This window comes from Hippopotamus amphibius, chromosome 7, assembly GCF_030028045.1.
Source record: "Hippopotamus amphibius kiboko isolate mHipAmp2 chromosome 7, mHipAmp2.hap2, whole genome shotgun sequence".
Lineage (NCBI taxonomy): Eukaryota > Metazoa > Chordata > Mammalia > Artiodactyla > Hippopotamidae > Hippopotamus > Hippopotamus amphibius.
The window spans coordinates 122,810,164-122,833,873 of record NC_080192.1 but is presented as its reverse complement, the minus strand read 5'-3'; the positions used below and the strand labels follow the sequence as shown (position 1 = coordinate 122,833,873).

At 44.5% G+C, this 23,710-nt stretch overlaps 1 protein-coding gene and 1 non-coding gene across 5 annotated transcripts in view; one reads left to right on the top strand and one right to left on the bottom strand.

Moving 5' to 3' along the window:
• Positions 1 to 2,087: 2,087 nt before the first annotated feature.
• Positions 2,088 to 23,710, top strand: part of LTBP1 (latent transforming growth factor beta binding protein 1) — a 395,008-nt gene continuing 373,385 nt past the window's right edge. For 2 of the 4 annotated variants that reach the window (XM_057741529.1, XM_057741528.1), the window contains exons 1-2: positions 2,089 to 2,667; positions 3,704 to 3,774. In XM_057741529.1, coding sequence (XP_057597512.1) covers positions 2,201 to 2,667; positions 3,704 to 3,774 — 538 coding nt within the window. In that variant the 5' untranslated portion in view covers positions 2,089 to 2,200. Of the gene's footprint in view, positions 2,668 to 3,703; positions 3,775 to 23,710 lie in introns of all 4 variants that reach the window. The other 2 variants (XM_057741531.1, XM_057741530.1) reach the window with 2 other exon arrangements.
• LOC130857980 (U6 spliceosomal RNA) lies at positions 9,362 to 9,468 on the bottom strand. The gene has a single exon (XR_009054963.1). It is a non-coding gene; the product is annotated as a U6 spliceosomal RNA (small nuclear RNA).

Here is a 23,710-nt window from a genome sequence, read left to right as displayed (position 1 = left end):
CTCTTCAGAATGGAGTTATTGCTTCTAGACACCTCGTCCCCCCATCCACTTCAACTGCTGCTCTATAATCCCTACCTGAGAGAGGAAATCTCTGTAGACTGAATTGAACTGGGCAGGAAATGTTTTCTCTACATGTCCTGAATTCTCCATGAGATGACAGAGAATTATGGGTTGTACTGTGACACTGGCCTCTCAAATCAGATACTGCCTTGGGAGGGTTCTGTTATTATCTCAAACTGTTGCTTTATTTTTTTTTAAAAGCTTTCATTTATTTATATTTTTTCTCTCTAACCAGATAGGAAGTTTCTCCAGAACAAAAAGGTTGTGCCTGTGATACTTTGTATCTACAAAGGCTCAGCCTCTCTGCTTGCCTCAGAGTGGCAGTTGGTGGCTATTTATTAGCTTGTGCTGTGTCCTATCTACAGAATCCCAGGCTGGAAGACAGTTTCTTCACGCACCCGCCTCCCTCAACCTTCTCAGCTGATTCCCCTTGGCCTGGCTCAGAGACTGACCTCAAGTGACCTCACTCATCTTGCCCACAGGGACCCCGGATGTTCTTGGAGCCACAGACTCTTAAGGCTGGAAAGAACTTTTAATCCAACTTCTCTGTGTTATGGAGGAGGAAGTTGAGGTTCAGAGAGGAGAGGGGAGCTGCCTGTGGTCTTTCAGCTACTTAGCGGCAGTGTTGGGGCTGAACTGAGGTCTCTCCCTCTGGCCAGATGCTGTTTACTCTGTGACTGTGGCTCTCAGAGTGTGTTGTTACATGAAACGTGCTCAGGCAGATGTACTGACGCCCTCTCCTGCCAAATTAAATTTTGGAGGTCTTTCTCCAATGTACAGGAAAAAAAAAAAAAAAAAAGATAAAGGGATTAAGTTTCCTCAACTTTAAATTATTTTCTATTAATTCTTTTTAAAACATTGTCACCTGCTACCAACTGTCCACTAGCCAATGCGGGTTTTCTATTGCATTCCTGTAGGAAAAGCGTGAATTCTGATGGAGACACTTTTAAATTCAAATGCTAGAAGTAAATATGTTATTATTTCATGGTTTCCCCCCAAAAGCACCCTGACCCCAGGGACTCTGTCCCCTGGAACATTCTGCATCGCACTTAATGTGATTTTGGGTCATCTCCATTGGGTGATACTTCCCTTTTGGATACGGGTCCAGGGAACTGATCTGTCTTTAAAAAGATATGGATGGATCCTAAACCCTGTATTCCTATCATAAAGGCCTTTTCACCAGGAGCAGGGCTGCCTCCGGGGTCGATTCCTGATGCGGTTTTCCCCATCTACGCCGGCGCCCCCTGCTGCCCACCCTGGTACATGCCAAGCGAGGAGTAGGGTACCAGAAGCTGCAGAACCAGAAACAGTCACGCGGAGTTTACAATCCCAAAGAGAACCATCTAAACCGATGGACACTCGGCTCACCCCCAGCACTCCTTTCTGGGGCCCGATGTGGTATTTTAGTCCAATACCCGCAGCAAGTATCGGAGCAAACACGGATAAGAAAATGACTGGAAATGCCTTCCAAACAGTATCCAGTGAGTCCTGTGGGGCTTCTGGAAGGAAAGGACCGTTCAGTGACTTGGCCGAGTCCTTTGTCCTTTCCCGGGAGACGGGATCGGGGAGCGGGGACCTCCGCCTTGCCGACCCCCAGTAACCATCTATGTGGATGTGGAGGGTGGCGGCGAGTTCTCGGGCTCATCTCACGCTTTCCCCAATTAGGATTTACTGCCTGACGTCACGTCTGCCGGAGATTGGCTGCTCAGATCTGACACTCGGTTCCACGGCGAGAGAAACTTTTTAAAGACTTTGCAGCCCGGGCTGCCGCTGAGCGTCCCGCGCGCGCACACCCGCCCTCGCCCACTCTCGCCGGGTCCCGGGCGCGGCGGCCCCTGCGCCCGCGGCTGGGCGAGCGGACCCTCACCTTGCGCGGCCCGCGGCCCGCGCCCTGCGCCCCTCCCCTCCCGGGCCCCGCGCTCCCCACCCCCACCCCGCCCCCTCCTCCCCGCCGCTTTCGGCTGCGGTCTGGGGCCGCTCCGCCGCCCGCAGAACTTCCTCTCCTGCAACCGAGTTTTCCTCCTCCCCGCCTTTCCCGGGCTCCCGGCCGTCCTCGGGGAGCCTGAGCGCGCGCGGGCGGCCGCACCGGGCGAGCGGCACGGCCGGGGGCGGGGGCCGGGGGCGCCGGCTGGGGCCCGCGATGGCGGGGGCCTGGCTCAGGTGGGGGCTCCTGCTCTGGGCAGGGCTGCTCGCGTCGTCGGCGCACGGCCGGGTGCGGAGGATCACGTACGTGGTGCGCCCGGGCCCCGGCCTGGCGGCGGGCGCCTTGCCGCTGGGCGGGCCCCCGCGCCCGCGGACCTTCAACGTCGCGCTCAACGCCAGGTACGGCCGCGGCTCGGCGGGCGCCGGGGCCCCCTCGGAGCGGACTCGGCGCACCAGCCCGCCCGGCGGCGCGGCTCTGCAGGGGCTCCGGCCGCCCCCGCCCCCGCCGGAGCCGGCGCGTCCCGGGGCCCCCGGCGGGCCGCTCCAGCCCAAGCCCGGCGGTCCCCCGGCGGCCGCCCCGTTCGCCAAACAAGGCAGGCAAGCGGTGCGCTCCAGAGTGCAGCAGGAGACCCAGAGCGGCGGGGGCTCGAGGCTGCAGGTTCACCAGAAGCAGCAGCTGCAGGGGTAAGTCCACACCCTCCCTCCTTCCTCGCGCGCGCCGGCCGCGCGGGGACACGCGGGGTCGCGGGCGTCATGCGCCGTGGGTCTGCCGTCTCCTCCCCGCCCGCCTCTGCCTGCCTCGCTTGGAGCGCGGCGGGAAGAGCGGAGTGCGGGGAAGCCGGGGATCTCTGACTGAGGATAAACTCCGATCGCATTGTTACCGAGCTGCGGGTAAACACAAAAGGCATTTCTGCCTGGGGCGTAACCTCCTGTGCGCGAACCAAACTACTCCTAGAAGATGGGCGTAAACATGAAGTCACTACAACTTAATCCCTCAGCATTAATTAAACTTCTCTTTGCAAGCCAGTCTAATTTTTTTTTCCCTAGCTAATGAAAAAAAAAAAAGTTTGGAGGAAGGCTGCCTGTAAAGATCCAGCTCCTGTTCTGTGATCTAGAATTTTCAGCATCCTAGTAGTTGAGGGCTTGACTTCCCTGCACCTGTGGGGTCTGCTTTCCGGCGGCGGGGTGTCTTAGCATTGACAGGCGTTTCGGTTGGATAGTTTCTGTTATTGGGCGTTCATAAACATCCTTCCCGCCCCCCTCCCCATTACTCACAGGTTGAGGGTGTGGGGGAAATCTTGTGTTGCTTATTTGTTCTTTTTTCTTCAGGGGTGGTTCCAGGCGTTGTGATCTCACCCCTGTTTGGATGCCTCTCTCTGAAACTCAGATTCAACTCAAAATGTGGGCTCAGATAATATGCAAAGTACATTTGGCTTTACTTTACTTTTGGAGTTAAGAAAACCATTTATTTGGACCTCGTTCTCCCCTCCTGTATAGTTCTAGGTTATGCAGATTTGGTTCTCCCATCTTCCCTGATACACCGTCCTTGCCTTCCTACCTGGGCAGCTTTGGGTTGGGCATCCTGGGTATCTTTTAGGACTCTCTGGAGGCCAGAGGAATGTGGAAGCAGGAGGCTGGGCTTGCAGGAGCCCCCTGGAGGCTGGGGCTCTCTGGAAGAGAGTGTTGCTACTATTGAATTAAGGGTCTTGCTTTGTTTCAGGGTCAATGTCTGTGGAGGGCAGTGCTGCCATGGCTGGAGTAAGGCCCCTGGCTCCCAGAGGTGCACCAAACGTAAGTTCCCACGGTCACAGAGGACCTGCACAGTATGTGAAGTGGGTCTGTCCACATGGTGGTGGGGGGGGTCCCCACAGGGGTCACTTGAAGAGGCTGATGCTGCCCTGAAGACGTTGATGTCTGCAATGCAGTCCACCCCGTCACCGACAGCTTTCATCACCATCCAGGAAGGGCTGGACCAGGGTAATGATCGTATCAGTGGCAGCAGCGGTTCATTGTACAAAACCGTGCTGTGTATCCAGGATTCCCCTGCACCCAACCGTGGTATTAATTACTCTGTTACACCCGTGAATCTGGGGCTAGGAAAAAAATTCCCATTGGAGGATGTGCCGTATGGCGGAACCAATGCAATTGACTTCAACATGAATATCGACAAATGAAAATCATTCTTTACGGGGATGGTAGGAGGGAAATGGGAAGTAGGAGGCCCTGCTGGAATAAAGCATCAGTCGTGTTAAAGCTTTCTGAAAACAGCAATCAGAATCTGCCATCCTCAGGGCCTGTTTCCTAGGAGGTAACCACTCTGTTCTTTAGAACTGACAAGTGGGTTTTCCTGCAGTGCTTCTCCAGCTAACACACATGCTTAGCACTGTTTTGAAACATGTATTAATGATGCATGTAGATTTGAGAACATCAGAAAATATTTCCCCTGTGCACTGTGAAATTAAGGATTAAGTTAAACTATACTTTGAGGATCCTCTTAAGTTGTTTTGTCTAGTGCTAATTTTAAATAAAGACCTCTTACTTCCGTTAAGAAAAAGTTAAGCATTCTTAGGTGTTCTCTGCATAGAACTTGAACCATAAACATGTGGATTAGAATCATCCAAAATTTTAGCTGCTTATTAGTATTCAGCGTAACAAATTTAGTCTTGTATGTGGTTTGGATTTTAAAATGCTGGTGAATGAATTAAAAAAATTTTCTGCTCCAGTCATTCTGGTGAACTTACTTGTCGAAAGATGCCTTCAGTCCCTGAAAGAAACAGGCCTTTGGCATAGTGGCTTTAGTTTTGTAAAAAGCAATGTCCAGATAGGTTATGATTTGGCTGTGATCAAGGAGAAGTGGCAGACATGAACTCACTAATCAGCCTCTTCATTATTGAACTCAAGCCGCTAGATCAGAAATACTCAGGGTTGTAGGCATTTTAGATTAAGTCGTAATTCTTCACTTCTTAGATTACACTTGACAATAGTGCTCCAGCATTTTTCTGAATTTATAGTTGCTTGGGTCAAATTACACACCCTCTTCTCCCTTCAGTAACTCCTGTTGCAAATCTGATATGATATGGTTGGCCTGTTACATGGAGACAGCCCATCCATGAAAGCACCACTGCTGTGTAAAGTGGGATATTGTTGTGTAAAGATTAAAAATACAGAGCAGGTTTTTATAGATTACAGGCGAGGGCTCCTTGGTGCCCATTAGAGGGAATGTGTTAAGGCTTTCAAAGAAGTGTACTTGGCAAATGATGCAATTGAGTGCCCTCTCTGAAAAGAGAGTAGTACCTCATTCTTAGGTTGTCGGAGGATTTGGGGATCCAGAGATGTTCTAGAAGATACAGACATGCTCTAGAAGGAGAGCATCCCGGTCTTGAGGAATCACCTCATGGCTTTCTGCTTCTCCAGGTGAGGGAGGCAAGGGCATGAGTGTGCGTAGATTTAGCCAGGTTTGCCCTCTGGTGACCCAGAAAGAGAAAGGTCGCAAAAGGCTACCGGTCAGAAAAGTTAGGGTTGAACACTTACTATATACAGTGTTCCAGAGGAAGTTGCTCCTTTGGTTTAGTCTCATTAATGCCTATAACAAAGGCTTCCAGTTTTTGGTTCAAGTTATCCTTCCTGCCTCTAGAAGGTAGCCCTTGGACAGTACCAGAATCTAAGCCTTCCAGTACTGCCCAGTCTGAGAAATTAATTCAGGCCCAAATGCTGGAAGCTTAAATCACAACTCCTTTCAAGAATAGTTGTGTTTTTAAAAATGATGCTGGGTTAGGTCTGGGCTCAACCCAAGGTATTATATCTGCTAGGTGGGTATGTTTCAATAGGGGACTTGTGTTTGTCCGGTGGAGCCAGAGAGGTGAGGGAGCCTTAGGCCTTCGCACGGGACAATGGGGGTTGCCACTGAGGCAGTGAAACTTGTGTCCATGGCTGAGCAGTGTGACACCAGGAAAGACCCCTGGCCTTGGGTTCAGGAGACCTGAGTTTAAATCCTCAAACCTTCACTAGCTGTGTGGCCTTGGGGAATTCATTTGACCCCTCTGACCCTAATATTTTCCTATCCCGAAATGACTGTGCTAAAGACTTGACTACTGGGACTTCCCTGGCAGTTCAGTGGTTAAGACCCCATGCTTCCACTGCACGTGGTGTGCGTTCAATCCCTGGTTGGGCAACTAGGATCCCACATGCCGCAAGGCCAAACAAAACGCACAGACACACACACACAACTTGACTACTCTTCAGGATTGTTGCAGGTATCAAGGTGAAAGAGAATGATGGATGTGAAAGCCTTGATGAAACCAGGAGGATTCTTAGAGTTTATTACTGAAGCAAGCCAAGTAAATCCTGTCTCATGTATCTATTATTTGGTTTTCTTTTTTCTCTATGTGTGTATCTCCAGCTATTCTCATCATCTTCTTTCCAAAGAATGTGCATGTGGATCCCTTTTCCTATCACGGCTGTAAAGTAGTTTAGGTGTGGGGGAGGGGGGAATAGGGAGATATTGGTCAAAGGGTACAAAGTTTCAGTCCCTCAAGATGAGTAAGTTCTGGAGATCTAATGTACAGCAGTGTGACTGTAGTTAACAATGCTGTGTTATATACTCGAACTTTCCTCAGAGGGTAGATCTTAGAGTGTTCCCACCATACACACCAAAAATTGTTAACTGTGTGGTGGTGGGTACGTTTATTAGCTTGACTGTGGTGCTTATTTTACAGTGTGTGCAAATATCAAAATATCGTCATCTTAAATATACACAATTGTTATCTGTCAGTTATACCTCAATGTAGATGAAGGAAAAAAGGAATACATGAAAAAGCCAGTCACTTCCATCCTGCCTGGCTTTGATTACTGAGAAAAAAGAAATACAGTAGGTTGGGTTGTTCTGTACCCCAGAATGATTTATTTTAAAAGAACTTTGAAAGAGACTAAGTATTAGATTATTTGTGTATCTCTAGTTCTCTTTGTGTAAAGCTTGCTCTTTAGATGGAAAATACTGCTGTAAGGTATTCATAAATTGGAAAAAATTCTAACACCAATTTTTGTGACTACAGCTACTTTGGTAAGTAGTAGTGAAATTTGGACTCCAAAAGAAATTGATTTGTGGTCTCTCTCCTCTCTCGCTTCCTGATTATACTGAGATTGGACAGTTGCACTTGAGTGTGACTTATTACACTTACAAATACTAAAACCTGTGGCACGTTGACATGAATGTTCCTGTTGAGATAGTCGTCACATGTGTAATGAACACGACATTGTCAAACAGCCATGTTTCAAATGATAAAAAGGATAGTAGTCGTCAACCAATGTGTATGCATATTTAAATGCGCACGTTAAATTTAAATCAGCACCCAGGATGCCTTCTAATTGTCAGTGCGATGTTGAGGATAATCGAAAGGGTTTAGCTGAAGAATTTCAGTTTGTAGAGGCCGTTTTCCCGTTGATGCAAAAAATATTTCTGCATACGAGATGGGCTGTGTTTATGTTGTTTATTTTGCTTAATGCTGTGAGGAAAACAAGGTGCCGCTTCAAGGCAGACTGGATTGTTTTCAGTTGATTGAAACTTAATTTAAATGGGCCATGGGCCAGTGCTTCTGAGGACTGAAGATTTAGCGAACCTGAAATCGCTAATCCGAGAGATGTGAGACGAGCTGCAGCAGACCCCCGCGGGCGGAGGATGGATGTGGGTGTGCACCGTGGCAGTCCCCCAGAGCTTTAGCCACCCGGTCACTATGTAGAGATGCCCGGTTGCATATTAATGCTGCTTTTCCAGACACCCTCTGAGTGTGTGTCTCTAGGAGTTGAAATCGCACCTCGAGATGTGGCATTTTAGTGATTAACACGGAGTGACTGCTGGTAGTGATGTCCATTTTGGGCAAAGGAGGTGGCACCGCATCTGTTCCACGGGGTCCACATTGATTGGGAGGGTGTTAACATTTTTTTGCCTTTCCCCCTTGTTGCATTTTTTCCTCTCTGTCTAAACTGAACCCACCTCCTGTTGGTCATTCCAATCTTTTTGTCCCCCTCTCAGGATGAGTGCAGGCCAGAGAGAGACATTGCCAGTGGGCTCAGCTTTAAAGAGAAGACTGGACTTGGGAACAGACAACACAAAAGAATAAAGGCGACATGAGGGTGAGGCGGGGTTGGCAGGATGAGGTGGACGGAACAGGAAAGGTGGCAGATCTGAGTCCAAAGCGGGTGCCTGGCACATGGCAGGCCCTCCCTAAACGCATGGATGGTTCTTTCATTTACTTAACGGATATCTGTTTAGCTTTTACCATATGCCAGGGTCTATGAATAGAGGAGAAACGCAGCCAGCTGTAGGGAGTGCAGGGTCTGTTTTTACTCACTTAACTCATGGCACATCAAGTGACTTGTTCTCTCCTTAGCAAGACACAGAAAATCGATATTCCATTGCTTTTCCACTGGCATTCAGCCCACACTGCTTAGGGAAAAAAAAAAAGCCAACCCTAGACATTTTCCTTAATTATATACAGAAGTGACATAGTCATGTATGCCCTTGGTGCTTAGAGCTGTTGCAGTCGAGGGCATCGTCCGTGAGTGTGCGCCGCGGCTAGAGTTCCAGGTGACCGAGAGGCCTTTCAGGCCATCTCCTGGCCCTCCTGGCTCGGCGTCGTGCTAGCTAAGCTCGGAGTTGGGTCCAGAGTGATCACACAGTTTTCGTCTGCCTGCTGTGGCCATTGACAGCTGCTCCGCCAATAGATCTGCAGTGAGGTTTATTGTGGCAGCTGCTGGGAGGGCCACCCCAGCCCCAGTGCTGGGAGCAGGGGTGGGAAGGTCAGCTGGAAAATCTTGTCGGGTGGCACAGACAGCCGGGGGAAGGCAGGAGGACCCAGAGGTCAAGTTCACACTGGGTCAAATATGTGTTCTCAGCACCGGTTAAAACAAACATTTAGGAACCATAAATCCTGGGCTGCAGTCATACTTAAACCTTCATTGTGAAGCCCTGCAGCCCCTGGGCCAGTCTGAACACCCCGCCTGCCCCTGCCTGGCCTGCTTCAGTGAAGTGTTTCTCTGCCCAGGGACCCGTGGCCCTTAGGAGGCCTGACTTGCTGAAAGGACCTTTGGCCACCACAGGAGTTTGCTGTTTCCGACTCTGTTATTTGTTGTCTTGGATATTCCAGACATACTCAAACATGTTTGCGAGCTCGAATTAAATTTTCCTAAAATGCAGATTTTGCTTCCAAGTCCTTGCTAGCAGTGCACAGGGTGACTTTGAGGGCTAGGGCGGTGTCACCACTTTTGTAACACTGACCAAGATCAGAGCAGAGGCTGAGGAGCTGCTGAAGAGGGGAAGGTAATTTGTGCAGTGCTTTAGAGCCTGTGGAGGGCATTCTCTTTCTTTCTTTTACTTGAAAAAAAAAATATGGAACACTTCACGAGTTTGCATGTCATCCTTGTGCAGCGGTCATGCTAATCGTTTCTGTATCTTTCCAATATTGGTAGATGTGCTGCTGAAACCAGCACTGGAGAGCATTCCTTGACCTTCACACTCTGGGGGTGCAGGCCAGGCAGGCATGATTGATTACCCCTTTTTAAGTGGGGGGCAGGGCTCAGACCCCACCCCAGCTCTGTGGCTCTTGGTTTGTTGTTCTTTCCACTGCCCTAGGCTTCCTGGACGTCCAGTGCGGCAACATCTCTCTTGAGGTCTTGGTCTTTAACTCTCCTGACAGCCCTGCTTTGGGTTGGCGTTTACTGGGTAAACTCACTGTGTGATTTCCCGAGCCTGTAACAAAGTACCGCAAACTGGGTGGCTTAGAGCAACAGAAATGTATTGTCTCAGAGTTCTTCAGGCTAGAAGTCCAAGATCAAGGTGTGGAGAGGGTGATAAATCTGTTCAGGCCTCTCTCCCTGGCTCCCAGAAGGCTGTCTTCTCCTTGCGTTTCTTCACCTCGTTTCCCTCTATGCTTGTCTCTCTTTGGGTCCAAATTTCCCCTTTTTATAAGGACACCAGTCATACTAGATTAGAGCTCACCCTAATGACCTCGTTTTAACTTGATTACCTCTGTAAAGACCTGATCTCCAAAAAAGGTCACATACTAAGGTACTGGGAATCAGGACTCCAACATATCTTTCTTTGTGGGGGGGGAATCGTTCGACTCATAATAGGAGCCCATAGATGCTCTGCATGTGGGCCTGAGAAGTGGGCTACTCAGAGCTGGGCCTCCGCCTCCCCGGGGCACTTAGGGATTCCCTAGGCGGAGGCTCAATCGGGCCCCTCCCACACAGTCTGTAGTGTGGATCTAATGTGGCTTCTTCGCTAATGCAGGAGCTCTGGCTGCACCAGAGAGCAGAAAATGTAAGGAACTGGCCACTAGTGATTTTGGTTATACCTCTGGCCTTTTCCGCTTGGTCTGCTTTAAAGAGATTCTACATTGGTGCCTCTTAAACACAAATGTGCAGCTGGTCACTGGTGGAGTTTGTTAAATTGCTCTCTTGAATCAGAGTCTCTGGGGTTTTTATTTAATAAGCACGCCGGGTGATGCTGATGGAGGTGGCCCACCTTTTGAGAAACAGTGATGCAGAAGGAACCCTGTCCTGGGCAATATTTATGGCCCTTTGTGTGGGATCTGAAGGCCAAGCCCAACACTTAGCAATTTAGAGAATCTCAAGGTGGGAGCCCTCTAAACATTGCCGTAGCTCGGTTTTGAACACGTACAAAGATTGCTGCATCTAGGATTATTACATGTTGCTGCATATAGGGTTTTCTTTAATTGGTTGAACAATAAGTACATGTATTTTTGCAAGAGTTAGAAATTTGCCAAATTGTAAATGATACATAGGTGGTTAAAGTGGTTTTTAAAAAGGTTTAAACACTTGGGTACTTTTTTTCCACTAAATATTTTATTTTTAATTATAAAATATGTTAAATACACAAAAATGCAGAAAATAATATATCCAGCAGCTGCTCATTGGGCTCATGTTTTTAAAACCTCCCTGACGTGGTAATTAAATACAATGATTTATAGATAAGGGAGAGACTAAGGTCTTATCTTGCTCTAACTGGATGTTTTGCTAATGATGTTTCCTCTCTTCCTTTTGGAGAGAAAATAGTACATAATTTGTTGGTGTGACACAAATTGGCTGTTTTGGTACTTATGGAAAAATGCATCAGAGCTGTATTTGTATATGCTCACGTGCACCTATTAATTTGCCTCGCGTGTTACTAAGGGTTGAACAGTTCATGTAGGGACAGTCCATTGGGCACCAAGAATCTGTGTGCATGGTGTCATTTAGACCCAAGACAGTGTGGTCACCAGAAGGAAGCGCTGCTTGGTGCTCCCCCACCTTACCCGCCTTTCTTGTGTTGCTGCTCTTTCTCTCCTTCCTGGGCCTCAGTTTTGCTTGTGTTGAACTAGATGCAGTATAACTCCATGGTTAGAAGTTCAGTCTTTGGAGTTAGAACACAAGGCACCTAACTTTTTTTTTTTTAATACATCTTTATTGGGGTAGAATGGCTTTACAATTTTGTGTTAGTTTTTTTTTTTTCAGAACTTTTATGGAGATATAATTGACATAGAGTAAATTGCATATATTTAAAGTGTACAGTTTGATTTTTTTCTTATTAGGAATGTATATATGGCAATCCCAGTCTGCCAGTTCATCACACCTCAACTCCCCCCCCCCCCCTTGGCTTTCCTCCCTTGGTGTCCATATGTTTGTTCTCTACATCTGTGTCTCTGTTTCTGCCTTGCAAACTTGTTGATCTGTACCATTTTTCTAGATTCTGAATATATGCCTTAATATACGATATTTGTCTTTCTCTTTCTGACTTCAGCCTGTATGACAGTCTCTAGGTCCATCCATGTCTCTACAAATGTCCCAATTTCGTTCCTGCTTATGGCTGAGTAATATTCCATTGTATATATGTACCACATCTTTATCCATTCATCTGTTGATGGACATTTAGGTTGCTTCCATGACCTGGCTATTGTAAATGGTGCTGCAGTGAACATTGGGGTGCATGTGTCTTTTTGAATTATGGTTTCCTCTGGGTATATGCCCAGCAGTGGGATTGCTGGGTCATATGGTAACTCTGTTTTTAGTTTTTTAAGGAACCTCCTTACTGTTTTCCATAATGGCTGTATCAATTTACATTCCCACCAGCAGTGCAAGAGGGTTCCCTTTTCTCTATACCCTCTCCAGCATTTATTGTTTGCAGATTTTCTGATGATCCCTATTCTCACGGGTGTGAGGTGATACCTCATGGTAGTTTTGATTTGCATTTCTCTAATAATTACTGATATTGAGCAGCTTTTCATAAGGCACCTGACTTGATGTTAATACTTTGTCAACACATCCCCACTATGTTACCTTGGACTGGGAGAGCTGGCACAAGGCTAAGTTACCCCGTTCACAGCACAGGCGTGGTGATGTTTGTGCCACCTTTCAGAGGCTTGTTGGGGGACCGCGTGAAATAACACACAGAGTGCTTGGAGAGCAGCTGCCCCTGCACAACAACACGTGACAAACGTGACCTCTCAGGGGTTCCTGTGTGCCTGCTTAGGGGACGAACATTTTACACACCCTTCTTGGTGTTTCTCGGATCCCCTGGTGAAAATCATGGCTCGCTCTTCCCCTCCTGGAGCCCTCTGGTTTCACTCGTACTTCACCCTGGGTGTGGCTGGACCAGGTGGAAGGGGCATCTGCCTCCCCATCAGCGTGGCGCTCCTGGGGAACAGGATTTTCTTTGTGTCGTTTTAAGTACCCAGACTCTGTTCTCTGACATAGTACAAATGCTAACTGAATTGAGTAGAATTGAATTGAACCAGCGTCTCTGATTTTGCGGTGTTGTAAATACTATCCTCTAAATGCTACATAAAGAATTCTCTTTCCTTTTCTGTTTCCTCTCACCTTTGGGCAATAATTCCCCTTTGGTTTTCTTTCCACTGTTTTTCCTGTGTGCGTATTCCTTGCCCAACAGACAGTGCTTATTATGACAGCTTTTCAAGGGCACACCACCTTATTCCATTTCCTCCTGCTTCTCTGAAGGCTACCCTGGCATGGCCCAAACTGTAAGACAGCTTTTCCTTTCTCGCTGCCAACTTTAGAATCTTTCTGCTCAACATCATCTGATAGAGATTTGGGACTAAGTAAAATGAATGTTGTATGATTTTCCCTGTAATTTTAGATCCCCAAATACTGCTCTTGGCCAACTACACTATTCCCTGTGGTTTTTTCACTCCACCACATTTGAGTAATATTGTTGGCATGGACATAAGCAAACAGTTTGCGAAATGTCGTGTTTTGTAAATTAGGAGATAGATGGGCTGGTTTTTTAATACATGCTCTGGGTTCTGCTGGACCAGAGGAGGGATGAGTTTGGTCAGTGGATGGGAAGACAAATTGGAGGAAGGTGTTTTTAACTGAAGTTGATGCGGTCAGTTTACTAATCAATTATTTAAAGGTGAGAACTAAATGGTTGGAGGGGAACCTTCAGTGGTACATTTTGGTAATGAATTAAGGGAGAATCTTCACAGGGGAAAGAAGATGTAACCAGCAAAAAGCCGCTAGCGGAAAAGAGGATAATAAAATAAGGAAAATATAATAATAAGGACCCTTTGTCTTTGTAGACTTTAAAATGTTTGTATTTCTTATAGCATTACCAAATAATTCCAGTCTCCCTTTCAATCTTGCAGGAACTTCAGTCTAATTATTGTTACTATAAAGTAAAAGTAGAATCTCTATCCTTTTACCCATATATGTTTCATCTTAATACCATATCAGTTAACAATTAGCATCTTCCACATGCTTCATTGTAAAAGCTTTTTGAATGGCTAAGAGGCATTACTTCACCTTGATGAATCATTTGCTACATTAGTTCAAGAGTGGGAGCGCTTCTGTCTTTGCCATGAGCTGTGAAGTTTCAAGCAGATCAGTTCACTCAGTTTTTTTTTCAACATGAATGAAATGAATGGGGAGAGGACCATTCATCACCCAACCTAATTCAAGTCATTCTTATGAATATCAGGCATACAAATCCTTTTATGTCTTAACTTTTTTTTTTAATTGGGGTATAGTTGCTTTACAAAGTTGTGTTAGTTTCTGCTGTACAACGGAGTGAATCAGCAATATGTATACATATATTCCCTCCCTCTTGGACCTACACCCCATCCCACCGATCTCAGTCACCACAGAGCACCAAGCTGAGCTCCATGTGCTATAGCGGGTTCCCACTAGTGATCTATTTTACACATTTATCACATTATATCAAGTGTGTGCACTTGTGGGTGTGTGCTTCCCGGTTGAATATGCCTCTGTCTGTGAGGCTAGTGATCATACCATAACCGTCTTTTTATCCTCAGTACCTAGTAAGCACGTGGGCTTTTATGGAATGAATGAATGATTGAATGAATGAATGAATGAATGAATTTGTTGTACTTTCACTGTGTCCCTGTGTGCTAGGTACTGGCACACAGAAGATGTTAAGTACTATAAAGGAAAAAACAGAGGGCGATAGGCTAGAGAGTGATGGGGGCTGGGGGAGGGGAGTTGAGTAAGGAAAGGTCTCTAGAAGGACGTGACTTATGAGATCTGTGTGATATGAAAGGGTCTGGTGGAAGAGGCTTTTTAGCCAAGAGAACAGCTAGCAGAAAGGCCCCAGGGTGGGAATAGGCCTGACCCTGTACGGGGACCCAGAAATGAGTTTTGTTGAGTTGTCAGTGAGGGCTAGAGTAATAGGTGATAAGGGAGACATGGCTAGATCCCCAGTCAGGTCTTGTAGGCCAAGGAAAGCCATAAATAAGGGACTTACAAATGCAAGTGGATTTTATTATTAAGGAATAAACACAATACAGGATTTGGTATTTCTCAGCACTACTTGGAAGGCATGGAAAAAGACTTTGTTGTTGTTGTTGACCTTTTTTTTAAAAATTGAAGTATAGTTGATTTACAATATTGTGTTTCTAGTGTATAGCAAAATGTTTCAGATATACACACACACATTGTTTTTCATATTCATTTCCATTATGGTTTATTACAGGATATTGAATATAGTTTCCTGTGCTAAACAGTAGAACCTTGTTTATTTTATACATAGCAGCTTGTATCTGCTTGTATCTGCTAATGCCAACTCCTAATTTATTTTTCCCTAACTCTCTTCCCCCTTTGGTAATAATAAATTTGTTTTCTTTTGTTTTAAAAAATATTTATTTATTTTATTTATTTGGCTCTGCCGGGTCTTAGTTGCGGCTTATGGGATCTTCAGTTGCCGCATGTGGGATCTAGTTCCCTAACCAGGCATTGAATCTGGGCCCCCTGTATTGGGAGTGTGGAGTCTTAGCCACTGGATCACCAGGGAAGTCCCATAAGTTTGTTTTCTATGTCTGTGAGGCTGTTTCTATTTTCTAAATAAGTTCATTTGTGTATTTTAGATTCCATATATAAGTGATATCATATGGTATTTGACTTCACTTAGTATGATAATCTCTGGGTCCATCCATGTTGCTGCAAATGGCATTATTTCATTCCTTTTTATGGCTGAGCAGTATTCCATTCTATGTATAGCCCACATCTTTATCCATTCATCTGTTGATTTAGGTTATTTCCATGTCTTGGATATTGTAAATAGTGTTGCTATAAACATTGCGGTTCATGTATCTTTTTGAATTATAGTTTTCCCTAAGTATATGGCCAGGAGTGGGATTGCTGGATCATATGGCAACTCTATTTTAGTTTTTAAAGAAACCTCCATTCTGTTTTCCATAGTGGCTGCACCAATTTACATTCCCACCAACAGTGTAGGGGGGTTCCCTTTTCTCCACACCCTCTCTGACATTTGTTACTTGTAGACTTTTCGATGATGGCCATTCTGACTGGTGTGAGGTGATACCTAATTGTAGTTTGATTTGCATTTCTCTAATAATTAGTGAGGTTGAACATCTTTTCATGTGTCTGTTGGCCATCTGTATGTCTTCTTTGGAGAAATGACTGTTTAGGTCTTCTGCCTATTTTTTGATTGGGTTATTGTTTTTTTTGTTATTGAGTTGTGTGAGCTATTTGTACATTTTGGAAATTAAGCTCTTGTTGGTCACGTTGTTTACAAATATCTTCTATTCCATAGGTTGTCTTTTCATTTTGTTTATGGTTTCTTTTGCTGTGCAAAAGCTTGTAAGTTTGGTTAGGTCCCATTTGTTTATTTTTGCCTTTCTATTGCCTTGGGAGACTGACCTAAGAAAACATTGCTGTGATTTATGTCAGAGAATGTTTTGCCTATGTTCTTTTCTAGAAATTTTATAGTGTCATGTCTTATATTTAAGTCTTTAAGCCATTTTGAGTTTATTTTTGTGTATGGTGTGAGGGTGTGTTCTAACTTCTTTGATTTACATGCAGCTGTCCAGCTTTCCCAACACTACTTGCTGAAGAGATTCTCTTTTCTCCATTGTATATTCTTGCCTCCTTTGTTGAAGATTAATTGACTGTAGGTGTGTGGGTTTATTTCTGGGCTTTCTATTCTGTTCCATTGATCCATATGTCAGTTTTTGTGTCAATACCATGCTGTTTTGATTACTGCAGCTTTGTGGTATTGTCTGAAGTCTGGGAGGGTTATGCCTCCAGCTTTGTTTTTTTTCTTCAGGATTCCTTTGGCAATTCTGGGTCTTTTATGGTTCCATATAAGTTGTAGGATTATTTGTTCTAGTTCTGTGAAAAGTGTCATGGGTATTTGATGGGGATTGCATTAAATCTGTAGATTGCTTTGGGCAGTATAGCCGTTTTAACTATATTAATTCTTCCAATCCAAGAGCATGGGATATCTTTCCATTTCTTTAAATGATCCATTTTCTTTATCAGTGTTTCATGGTTCTCAGCGTATAAATCTTTCACCTCCTTGGTCAGGTTTACTCCTGAGTACTTTTGTTTGTTTGTTTGTAATTTTAAAAGGGATTGCTTTTTTACTTTCCCTTTCTGATATTTCATTTTTATTGTAAAGATATACAACAGATTGCAGAATGTTAATTGAAAAATAATGTTTTAAATAGAAAATGTAATCACCTTTCTCACTAATTTTATTTTTTTTATTTTTTTTTATTTTTTGGGGGTATACCAGGTTCAATCATCTCACTAATTTTTATTGATGAGAAAAACTGCATATAGAATAGTGAAGTACCCAAGGCCACACACAGATTATTGTCACAGTCCGACTGCCTGCATTGTACCCAGATTTCCAGACCAGCACTATGCAGATTGGACCTCTGTGTCTCTGCTGAGCTCTGGCAGAAGGTGACACTCTAAACAAAGCCATGAGGCTGAGACTTAGGATGGAAGTTTGAGGATCAAAAAAAAAAAAAAAAAAAAAAGTCTGTTCACTGCTGTGTTGAAAAGCAAATTAGAGGGGGATCTTCACATGGTACTAAATAAAAAATAAAATGTTAAATCCTTTAAAAAAGTTCAAAGATAAAAATCCCAATCTTGTGATTGTAGAAAATTCACAGAGAGTGGTTAGGATGTATTTAAAGTAAGAGTGTAAAATTTTTGGAATACACTTGAATTCTTTTCTGAGGTTTTCTTCAATGTCTCCGCCCCATCTAACTTATAAATTGTGGGGTGAGCCCGAGGTAGGTGCGAAGGTAGCCTCTGCTGGGCGATTTATTTCCTGTTTGTAAATGGGATTAATACCCATTGGCTACACCTCCTATTTTGTAGTTAAGATCAAATAAAATGAAGTTCATGAACATGCTTCACAAAAGAACCCTATAAACATAAGGTGATATTATTAATGTTTTTCTGGCTGTTGTGTGAAAATTTTTCAGTTGGTGAACATTTTTTTCTATAATGTGTTGGTATATTTCTTGCCTTGAAAATAAGGATGCTTAACGTGTTTCAGTAAGTTTTGGGGGTCACAGATCTTGTGTATCATGTCTTTACGTTGATCATCCCATTTATGGTCGCTGGGGGCACCTCCTGGAAGTTGGCTTAAAAATAAGTGAAAATATCTAAATCGCCACTTTAATTCCCCTGCTCACATGCACAAGTGATTGGATTTATTCTCCTAAAAGTAGATGCAGGCAAAGACAAGGATTCTTCTTTTGAGAAGAATCCTCTTTCTTATTGTGATAGTGAGAAGGTTATGTTTTTAGTCCAAAATTTCTTAGTAATTGGAGGTGACATAATACAGATGATAAGTTAAATTAAAGGCAGGGACCCTGCTTTTGTTTTACTTTGTATCTGTTGGGAAGTTGGCCTACCCAGCGGTTCTGTGTATACAATAGACCCTTAGTTGCTTGATTAATAAGCATTACAAGTCACATTTGTTTTGAGGGAAAGACCAGCTGAAATTTATTTAACTCAGTGGCTACTGAGATGATGTTCGTAAGCCAAGTTCCTTTTGTTCTGGGAGAATGTATATTATAGCAAACCTCTCTGTGTGACAGTTTTTAATGCTCAGTGTTGAGTGTTAGAGGCTCTTTCTCTGGCAAAATTGCCCCTATAATACAGACTGCTTGAATGGCACTTCATAGACCTAGTGGTTCTCAAAGTGTGGTCCCCAGACTGGGGTGGCAGCATCACCTGAAAACTTGTTAGAAATGCAGCTTCTTAGGCCCTTCCCTGGACTCGCTGAAGCAGAAACTCTGAGGTTGGGGCCCAGCGCTCGGTGTGTTAACGCCCCTCCAGGAGGTGCTGATGCAGCCGTGGCTTGAGAGCCACTGCTCTCGATAAACCCACCCTCCCTCACCGCTCCCTGATCACTCATGGAGGAGGCGGGAAAGGAGTACAGGGAAATTGGCTCCTTTGGGCTCCAGGCCTTGGGGACTAGAAGCCTGTGTTTTCTCTCCTTCTGAATGGGATGGAGCGGTCCCCTCATCCCAGATGGGGACCTTGGACCTGGGCAGGCGCAGCTGTGCGTGTTGACACATAGTCTGTTCTGCACAGTCACCGAGGAGGCCTGGAGAAGCTGTTCTGCCGTCCAGTGAATGTGAGTTTTGCACCTTTGGGCCTTCCTAGTTCTCTACTCTGGACGATGCTGAAATCACACTTCTTTATATGCTCCAAAGCTACATTTATCACCGTCGTGTGGTGTGTGGACCTCCTCTGCCTCACAGCCCTCTGTGGGATGTATAAGAAACGGAGGTTGTGGGAATGAACTTGTTTACAAAACAGAAACAGACTCACACACGTAGAAAACAAACCTACGGTTGCCGAAGGGGAAAGGGGGCAGGGGAGGGATAATTGGGAGTTGGGGATTAGCAGATACAAACTACTATATATAAAATAAATGACAAGCTTCTATACAGCACAGGGAATTATATTCAATATCTAGTAATAAACCATAATGGATAAGTGTATGAAAAAGAGTATATATATAATGATATATAGAATATATATATCTGAATCACTTTGCTGTACACCAGAAAGTAACACAACATTGTAAATCAACTGTACTCCAATAAAAAAAAAAAAAAAAAGAAATGCAGGTTGTGGGGCCCCACCCCAGACTTACCACACTGGAACCTCCAGGGGTGAGCCGTGACCCTCGTTTGCACAAGCACCTAGCCGCCTGAGCCACATGGAAGCTTGAGGACCCTGGGTTTAAAGTGAGTCTACTGAAATAAAACATGTCACAGGCAGGGAATGATGAGAAGGGTATTACAAAATTAATAAAAGGAGCAGGAGCGAATATGACATCTTGTTTTGGAGGCAGGTGCCATTACTCGTTTCCAAGATAGTTTAAAAGTGAGATGAAGAGTAAGCTGTGGTCCAGAACATGCCCTCAGTGTTGGCAGGGACAAAGCTTTCTTGTGTAAAGATGAGGAAGTTCAGACGGAGAAGGGACAAGTCAGTGCTGCTTGGCCGTTCCTTGGGGTCCTGCTGACTCATTCCTGGAAGTTGCTGGAGGAATGCATCGGATCTTTGGCAACAGTCCAGTTAAGAATTTGCAATGACACACACTTTTATGAGATGTGTATTTAGGAAAGGAATTGCCTCATAAGACTAGAAGCCTTTGTAGAAAAAGAGTGAATAAGGAGTTAGTTTGCTTGTCCTGTAAAGTAGGGACTGTTTTCCCCATCACGTAGCTTTTTTTTTTTTTCCTGCAAAATAATGAATGCAAAACCACTTTATCTGCATATGGAAGAAAAATTAGGGTTTTAAAAAGTATCTGTTTCTTCTCCAAGGAAAAAGTTTTTTTGTTTTTTTTGGAGAGGGTGGAGGAAGGTTATTTAAACCATCAGTTACTGTGGTAATAGTTATACCTTGTTAAAAGTAAATATTTTATCTTTTCTTCCCACTGAAAACATGTAGTTATTTTCAAATACCTACATGTTACTTTTGATAAAGCATCCAAATGTTTAGATATCATGTAGACAAGGCCTAGTCTGAGACTCCTTCAGTCACAATATGGGTAAACACTTTTTTTTTTTAAACAACTGCTAACATTTTTATAGCTGAGTTCTCTCTCTGTATATGTCCTTAGAGGCCTATATCTTACATGTCCTTAACCTTTCATTTTAATTCACTAATTTTTTATAAAGTGTCTACTATATATGAATAGAAGACATTGTGCTGAGGGCTAAGACCCTGCTCTGTGGAGCTGACAGTCCAGTGGAAAGGCCAAGATGACCGTGACAGTGGGAGTGTGGCAGACACACCAAAGCTAACCCCTGATGGGTGACACCTTTGTTTACTTCCCTCCTCTTGAGTGTGGAAAGAACCTGTGACTTTCTTCCAGTCAATATGTCAAAGGTGATGGAATGTCATTTCCTTGATTATGTTAAAATATGTAGGACTCCATCTTAGCTGAGTGGCGTGAGAGACTTCCTGCTGGCTTGGAAAAAGTAAGCTCCCTTGTCGTGCTTGTGGCTTGCCTACGCAGAGGACTGTGTGGCAGGAAGCCGAGGGCTTTCTCTAGCTGGTAGCCAGTATGAAGCTGGGGTGCTCAGTCTGACAGACACAAGGAAATGAAGTCTGCCAACAATGTGAATGATCTTGGAAGCAGATTCTTCCCCACTTGAGCCTCAGATGAGACTGCAGCCCCACTAACATCTTGATTATAGCCTTGTGAAGAGCTAGGTCCTGAAGCAGAGGACTGGGTTAATCTGTGCCCAGACTGCTCACTTACAGGAACTGTGAGATAATAAATGTGTATTGTTCTAAGCCTTTGAAATGGTGATACTTTGTTAGGTACCAATAGAAAATTGATACAAAGAAGAATGTGCAGATGCCAGAAGAGCAGCCCAGCCCCGAGGCTCGTTCATTCATCTAACCAGCACCTAGTGAACACATTCTGTGTGTCATCCACTTTCCCAGCACTGGAAATGCAAACATGCATAAAACATGGTTGTATCTTCAAGTAGCTCCCAGTCTGGGGCTTTGAGGGAAGGACATTGCTCTCCCTTGGGGGAATATTAGAGTAGGAATTGTTTGAAATGGCTTTTGAGGATAGAGAGAATTTGGACTTGGGGAGTCTGTTTGGTGGGAAGACCCCTCATTCGGGTAATGGATGGTACTGAGTTTATAGTTTGGCTGGAAAAGGGGTTCTCCTGTTTGGAGGGTTTGGATTTGCTTTAACCACAAGTCTTCATTGAAGAGGAATAATACCATTGCAGTAGATGAGTAAGTCACCCTCATAGATTAAAGGGATAATAAGCTCTATGGTCAAAGTGGACAGTGTTAAATTTTATTTTATGAACAATAAAATTATAAATCATGAGGGCTCTGAAGCATCTCTGATAATCCTTCCCTTTCATTCAAGTCCTATGTTAGATCACTGAATCATAAGGTCAGATTGTCAAAATAGTCCTGAATAATTTTCTTCTAAGCCATTTGCTTTATACTGTTTTATTTATTTATTTATCTATCTATTTATTTATTTATTTAATTTTTATTGAGGGTGATTTAGGGGTAATGAAGACAACAGCTTACATTTGTTATGTTTGTAGCTTTTAGCTGAGGGCACTCAAGTGAGGTCCTCCAAGGGCCCTTTCCAAGGGTGCTGTTTATAGAAGGTACCTGCCATGCTAGAAGGTGGTGTATGTGACAGGGTGGACTCACCCACAGCTCTGAGTTCCTAAATATGTCAGTCTAAAGAGGACCAGTGTCTGTCTTCTGTCCAGCGTGTACCTGGACAAGCACAAGACTGTCGGCTTCTGCTTTGTTGCCAGTGATCATCTCATTCTACGGCCGATATTACAAGTGCTTTTGGCCAGGTCTCTTTTTTCGGATCTGAATGCATTTCAGGTTCGCTTTCATCTCTCCTGATGTTTCTCATCACCCAGCTTGGTGGTACAACACATGGCTTTGAAGGGCTTCTCTGATCTTGTGATCTTGTGGAATCTCCTTTCCTGATGGTTTTTCAAAACAGGAGAGCAGTTTCTCTGGCATGTTTTAGCTCAGCTGTAGCTGTAGCGTGGGCTTGGCTTGTGGGCCTGGGGGGGCCAGGATGTGAGAATGGAAAGGGTCTTTCAGGGTCATGCTTTCATGTTTTGTCAACCTCTTATTTACAGGGGAGGGGAGTAAGGGCCGAGGGACAAGAAGTGACTTCCCCAGGCCCCGTGGACTGATTGCCTCTCTCTACAAAAAGGCAGAATTTTATTATTATTATTCCCTAGAGTTTGATAATAAAATATGACACATTTTAAACTCACTCAAGAGAAAAGCCCTAAGTAAATATTAACTATAATTAGTGTGTTTTGGATATGATATCTCACTCTAATTTTGTTAAATTAACATTGAGGTAAGTGTTAGCATTAAAGACATAGAAGGGCAAAGTTGTTTTCAGCTGGAACTCTGGAGTGCCTCCTACTTTTGTATGAATGGTGTCCCCAGAGGATCTTCCTAAGCTGGTGGTTTGGAATGTGAGTCTTTGGTTTCCAGGTAACACAGGGCCATGCGCTGAGGCCTGATGTGCCAGGTCCTGTGCTAACTGCTCCACCTGGATTACTTCTGGGAAGCCCCACAGCAAGCCCATGATTAGCTACCATCCTAACCCCCACTTTATAGATGAGAAAACTGAGGTTTGGAAGGATTAAATGCTCACAGCAGGTTTTTAGATCCAGACCTGCTTCCTTTTCATCTCTGCACCCCACTGCCTCATAGGGGAACCCAGTCCAAGGACCAGGGATGGTGCTTGGCCTAATTTAGAGCCCAGCTACCATCCTGGAGGTGGTTCTATGGGAAAATGAGCTTCAGGTTCTCACTTGGCATTACAGCGTTGTATGTCCTTCCACGCTCGTGGAGCTGAACGAGACTTCCTTCTATTAACCAGGCATGTGCAGTTGTCTCCTGAAACATGAAGAGGACAAGAATAGTAATAACCAAGTGTAAGTCCTGCATTTTACCATTTTGAGAGCTGCTTTCTTGATCCAGTGTTTCTGGTGCTCACCGATATTCTGTACCTGTTCAGTTTGCAGAGGTTTCAGGCCAATTAGCTTATAATCTCTTTGTGTCTACTGGGTATCCCCATGATCCCTTGGGTGTTCTGCCAGCCTGGAGTGCTTCTAGAGCTCACATTTAATTTTCAGATTTCAACCCAGTGATGACTGTTTTTATCAGATCATATGGAGACAAAGTATGGAGGAGGTAAAGAAAATATTTCTTAGGGTGAGTTTAGTTTGAGTAACTTTTCCATAAAGTGCTATTGGCGTTCTATTTTAAAAATTTCAATTAGAAACACATGGAGTGAGTTTCCCAAAGCTTAACACTGTTGGTTTGGAGTCATATTATTCTTTACTATTTGCTTATATTGTTTACATGAAGACTGGTGTCTGGGGCACTA